The 5,858-nt window shown below is 33.7% G+C and overlaps 1 protein-coding gene across 2 annotated transcripts; it reads left to right on the forward strand.

Moving 5' to 3' along the window:
- The first annotated feature begins 250 nt into the window (after positions 1–250).
- On the forward strand, positions 251–5,521 carry LOC111280091 (UPF0613 protein PB24D3.06c-like). 2 transcript variants are annotated; one of them, XM_089756642.1, is made up of 10 exons: positions 251–611; positions 1,621–1,697; positions 2,146–2,251; positions 3,291–3,383; positions 3,497–3,562; positions 3,974–4,119; positions 4,467–4,575; positions 4,650–4,701; positions 4,829–4,893; positions 5,159–5,298. In XM_089756642.1, exons 1-9 carry the CDS (start codon positions 381–383, stop codon positions 4,846–4,848), a joined length of 900 nt encoding a protein of 299 aa, XP_089612768.1. In that variant the 5' UTR covers positions 251–380; the 3' UTR covers positions 4,849–4,893; positions 5,159–5,298. The 2 variants fall into 2 exon arrangements, with proteins under 2 accessions (XP_089612768.1, XP_022722988.2); XM_022867253.2 differs by lacking the exon at positions 4,650–4,701 and having other exon boundaries at positions 253–611; positions 5,159–5,521.
- The last annotated feature ends 337 nt before the right edge of the window (positions 5,522–5,858 follow it).

Genomic DNA, 5,858 nt, shown 5'->3' on the forward strand with positions numbered 1-5,858 from the left:
TTTAATAAAAAATCTAAAAATTTCAAAAAAATGAAAATTTTAATAAAAATAAAATTTTCTTGAAATTAAAAAAAAAAATTCACAAAAACTTAAATATTGAAAATAAAAAAATCTAAAATTTTTTGAAAAAATCTAAAAATTTATAAAATTTTCATTTTTTAATCTTATAAATTTAATTGTTTTTTATATATTTTATACTTTTTTTTTTTTAATGTTTTGTTAAATTTTTAAGTTTTTTTATTTGTTAGATTTTTTAATTTGTCAAATGGACGCAATCTCACCCCTTCCAAATTTACCTTTGTCTGCCTTATAATTTTCCTTCGAACTTGCAACTCAAATCCTGATAGTGTTGAATTTTAATTTTATTATTTACTAAAAAAATGAATTCTCTCTCCACATCTTCCACAGTTTCTTCTTCGTCTACCTCTTCGGCTTCTTCCACTTCTTGGTTTTCCGGCATTGTTAGAGGCCGCCAGGACAGGTCCTCCTCCCTCAAGGCGGCCGGTAGCTACTCCGAAGGTGGTGGCGAAGCCTCCGATTTCGAAGGACCCATCAAGGGCAAGAACCAGTTCCGTGGTGTGCTCTTTAAGTATGGACCCAAGCCCATTCAGGTTCGTTCAATTCTGTTTTTTTAGTATTTTCTTAATTGGGTTGTCTTTGATGGTTTGAATTTGAGTTGAAGGTTACCTTTTCTAGTGGAATTGGTGATAATCTTTATGATGGGTAGTTTTCAATTTGATTCATTCATGGTCTAGAGTGAGGTTGAAGGGAATTTTTATTGTTTAATTTGAGCTGATAAAGGAGTTTGAATTGTTGATTTTAAGTGTTAATTATTACTACCTTTTTGATGTAAATGCTGGATGGAAATAGTTTTTAATTTGGATATTTTGTTGCTCTGAGTGCTAATTCTAGCTTTGAGCGTATAAAAGTTTGCTGCTCTGTAATGGTAATTTTAGCTGGAGTGATACAGCTACTTGATTCTGAACGTTGAGAAGATTCATAGCTTTTTGGTGGTTTGGTTTCCACTATATTCATTTTGAGAGAACATATTATGATCTATTCTAGTTACTACTTAGTCGTTTATTGAAGCATACCATGCTGTCAATCTCATTGAACTACTCAATTAAACACATTGAAGATATATATTTTGGTATAGCCATAGTATCCTGTGAATTGTATTCTGTGAATACAGGGACAACTTGATTGTCCTGGACTATAGTTCAGCATGTTGATGGTATTTAAAGTGGCTGCAATATGTAATTCATTTTGAATACTTAAATTGAGCATGCGTTTTTAGGTTGCAGGTCATATTTGCAACCAATAATAGGGGACTAGTTTTATACCTTTTGACAAAAGTTTTCATTCCTTTGGTAGCTTTAGTTTAACACTTAAACCTGTAAATTCTACATATTTTTATACGGAAACTGTTTTTAATGAAATGTCAAATGTTCAGTGGTGATACTATTGAGCAGGTGAATTGAAAGATCTTATTAGTTTGGCTTCTTGGTAATGTACTAACTATGGATCAGATGCCATGATAATGTTCTCATTGGAATTTGGACTTCCGGTGGCTTTACATCTATTTTGTAATTAGATATCCCTTATTTTCTCCCTTTTCAGGTTGCATTCAAAACAGGTGACTATAAGCAACAAGTTATTTTCATTGGTGGACTGACGGATGGATTTCTAGCAACTGAGTATGTTTTCTATCACATTACCTTTGTGAAAGAATTGAACATTTATAGGAATGAGATCAGCAATAATGATGGAGATTACAGACATGTGCTTTCTTCAATTACCCTGCACATCCTACTGAATTTTTGCTTTCTGCAAAAATCAACATTTTTAAGGTGTCAATGCCACTGTAGACTTTTTTTTTTGTAGAGTTGTTTTGTTGGTTATCTCCGTAATGCTAAAAGCTTTAAGCAGAGTTGTACCTAAAAATGTGTCTCTTGGCAAATTGAGAAGTGAGATAAATCCAGGGAATGACTTCTAGGAAGGCACAAACTTTTTTGGTTTGACTAAAGTATATAAGAGATATTGAACATATAAGATCAACATTTTTCTATTACATGGTTGAATTTTCAATATGTATTTCAAATCTTGTGATTCTTAAATGTAACTTTCTTTTTTTCTGGTTTTCAGATACTTGGAACCTCTTGCAATTGCTTTGGATAATGAGAAATGGTCACTTGTTCAACTACTCATGTCATCTTCATATACTGGATATGGCACCTCCAGCTTGCAACAAGTAAGACACATTTTCTAAGTAGATGATTCTGCATGAATTTAGGTTCTCTTCTTTTTCATTATTGTTTCATTCATTTTGACCTGACTTGGGTAAAGCCCTGGTATTGCTCTGTTAAATGTTTTATTTCACAATAAGGCCATTTTGAAAGGCTTGGGGATCTAAATTTTGATAAATTGCTTGTCTTAGATGGAGACAAGGGCTTAGCTTCGAAATTTTCCCCCTCCAACATTTAGAATTCTTAATGACAACTTTGGAACTTTGAAAATACTCTTCATTTTAGAAATTTGTTTTTTGAATAATATAGGATTTATTATCATTATTACATAATTTGTTCATTTGCACTTTTCAAAGGCATTGGAGTACATATTTCAGATTGGGCTACTACCTTTATGACCATGCTGCTTTATCAACATTGACATGAAGCCATCCAGTCATCCTAAAGTTTCAGTACCTTTTCCCCCCTTTACATCGAAAACTTTCTAGTAATATGATATCTTTGATTTAATAGAGCTGATCTTGTGTCTATTCAAGTTTCCTTAGTAACTTTTAGTAAATTTCTCAAGTTGATGTTGGAAAAAACTTGTTTTAGGGGATTCATCTTCTGATTTGAAAATCTTGCCTTCATATTAAATTTATCTAAAATATTGCTCATAGAATTATATCAAGCTTCTTCACCAATTTTCTTTGGACCATGTAAGATTTAATTTAAAAAATGTGGCAAGAATAGTGACCTAACTAAGCTAATTGTATACTCTCTAGCTTCTTCCCTTCTTTTTGGCTGCAGGAGAGAAATACTTATTTTGTTTCAGATGTTGGCTATTTAAATCCTGCCAATGTTTTCAATAACTAGGCTGACTTAACCTCCTGGCGAAAATTTTGTGGCTTGAAATATTCTCATTTTCATGGTTTCAAAATTTTTTGGCAGTTTTCCTTGAGACAAGTGTGTGAACCTTGGTTGTATTTGTTCCTTGCTATGTTTCTCAAACTTCTCGTTATTGTTCTCCTTACTTAAGATGTTCTTGCACCATATGTCTTGAAGGATGCCATGGAGATTGATCAGCTTATCAGTTATCTAATCAACAAAGAAAATTCTGAAGGTGTGGTCCTACTTGGTCATAGCACTGGCTGTCAGGTATCCACTGATTTTGTTTTAAATTTTTTCCATATCCAAAATTTGTTTGGCTGCTTATTTGTGGCATTTTCTGATGAAGGTTAATATCTTTGTTTGTTTGCGCATGAATCTAGGATATTGTGCATTACATGTGCACAAATGCAGCTTGTTCCCGAGCAGTCCGTGCTGCCATTTTGCAGGTAGCTGCTATTCATTTTGATCAACTTGTTATTCTTTATGTATGTTATATACTTTGTCTGCAGCTTATATTCTTTACAACAGAAAAGGTGAGACAAAGGGATTTTTGCTAGTCTGTTACGATGATCATTTAAGGAGAAGTCCTGCTGATATCCATTTTTTGATAGTTTGAAGTAAAGGAACATCAGTATTACTATTTGGCAGTTTCTGATGTATCATTTATGGAAATTAATTGGCCTTTCTATGGTTTTTGTCTAATATCTGCGTATTTGAGTTCGGAAGAATATTTAGTACCATGAGATAACGACGACGACTTTACTTTATTATTGCCTAGTGGAAAATTTTTTTGCTTCCAATTGCCTACATATTGATTCACTTGCAACTTTGGTCATATTGCTGATTTGAATGTTCAGGCTCCAGTTAGTGATAGAGAATACAAAGCTACACTTTCTGAAACAGCTGCTCTGATTGACTTGGCTTCAAGCATGATAATGGAAGGACGGGGTTCAGAGTTAATGCCTAAGGAAGCAGATCCATCTTCGCCTATAACTGCTTATAGGTTGGTATGCTACCACTGTCTTTCATCTTGAAATGACCACATACTTTTATTTATTCCTCATTTTACACAAGCTCATTAAAAATCCGCCTTTTCCCAATAAAGTTTCTAACTGTCTAGATGTAGTTTATTCTCCGTACAAATTTAACAGTATGGGGACTGATATAATCATTACCCAATGAGATCAAGAAAGTATTGGATACTTTTACAGACAATTCTATGTGAAATTAGTCTTTCTTGTGATTGATTTTACTCTGATCTTTTTTTTCCAGCTTTATGCTACTACCTTACTTTTTTATTTTATTTTCCTTTTCTTTTTTTTCCTTGTTGAGAATTCCAGTGCCTTGCAGATATAATTCCCTGTGTGCCTACATGGGGGATGATGACATGTTCAGTTCCGACCTTAATGACAACCAGCTTAGAATGAGACTTGGACACATGGCTAACACTCCTTGCCAGGTACCATACACCTCACCTATTTTTGTACTCACAGTAGCTGACGTTGGTAATGTTCATTAAAATGTGAGAGACAGATCCATAAACATCATAACTCAATCTTGGGAAACCAGCCATTTTTTCTTTGTGGTATAGCATTCTCTTTCTCCCTTGGAATCAGTTCATGACATTTATCATAGCATTTTTCTTAATAAATAGGATTCTCAGTGGTACAAGTTCAATAATTTAAAGCTTGCATATGATGGTTTTCTTTCAGGTTATCTTTTCCATGGATGATGAATATGTGCCAGAGTATGTTGATAAGAAAACATTAGTTGAAAGGTGAGAACAGAAGGCCTCTTCCAGTTAATGTTTCTCGTGCAACATTTGTGCATCCAGTTAGTAACATCTCTTTATTGCATGCAAGTGCGTGCATGTCTTTGTATGAGAGAGAGAGAGAGGTAGGCAGGCAGTTGTTCCTTATCTGATCAAGTGATCAGCTTATCCTGTTTATTGCATGCATTTCTATGTGTGTTTGTATGTGTGTGTGTGAAAGAGAGTTTCCGGATCTGTATAAATGTTCATGTTGATTCGTGAACTCCTGCAGATTGTGCAGAGCTATGGGTGGTGCAGAGAAAGTCGAAATTGAATATGGGAATCACTCCCTCTCTAACAGAGTCCATGAAGCTGTGCAGGCAATTATTGACTTTGTTAAACGAGAAGGACCCAAAGGCTGGGATGATCCATGGAGCTAATGCTTTGATATTTTATACTTTGATTTTCTCTTTGGTTTTTTGTGTTCTTTTTGTCTTATTCTCTCTTTTCGCTATTAATTCATCATTTTCATTCTTAATCATGCTCAGTGATTTGATTTTTCATAACATATATAGCTAAAGCTGTGTGAATCTCATCCCCAGGTTAGTTTGAAAGAATTTTTGTACTTTGTATGTAAGAGCCTTGTTTTCCTTCAGATGGAACTTGGGTGTTGGCATGAATTGATTTTGTTCTTCGTTTTTTTGGTGCAAAAAGGTTTGAGGTGAGAAAAGGTTTTCTAATTTTAAAGTCAGGACGGATCGCAGGTCTCAGAGAAGATTAACGTTGGATTTATAGATTACCCATCAAAGGAGATTACTGGCAATGAGATTCCAATTTAATCAATTTCCTTGGCAGAGTTTTGTTCTTTCCCTATAAAGATGGGCAGAAATTTTCTTGTTAATAAGTAAATAATATAAATTTGAGAGATAAAGATTTAACATGTCACATTCAATCTATTGGGATTGATAATTTTTCAGATTCTTTTAACATTT

The sequence above is a fragment of the Durio zibethinus genome, chromosome 27, assembly GCF_047325235.1.
Source record: "Durio zibethinus cultivar Kanyao isolate XHJ-2024 chromosome 27, ASM4732523v1, whole genome shotgun sequence".
In the NCBI taxonomy this organism is placed as follows: domain Eukaryota; kingdom Viridiplantae; phylum Streptophyta; class Magnoliopsida; order Malvales; family Malvaceae; genus Durio; species Durio zibethinus.

Bases quoted from the DNA above. Each gene is read 5' to 3' on its own strand.
- LOC111280091 (XM_022867253.2), top strand. From the start codon at position 381: ATGAATTCTCTCTCCACATCTTCCACAGTTTCTTCTTCGTCTACCTCT. The intron at 1,698-2,145 runs GTATGTTTTCTA...TCTGGTTTTCAG, and splicing joins GATGGATTTCTAGCAACTGA to ATACTTGGAACCTCTTGCAA. The intron at 2,252-3,290 runs GTAAGACACATT...TATGTCTTGAAG, and splicing joins GCACCTCCAGCTTGCAACAA to GATGCCATGGAGATTGATCA.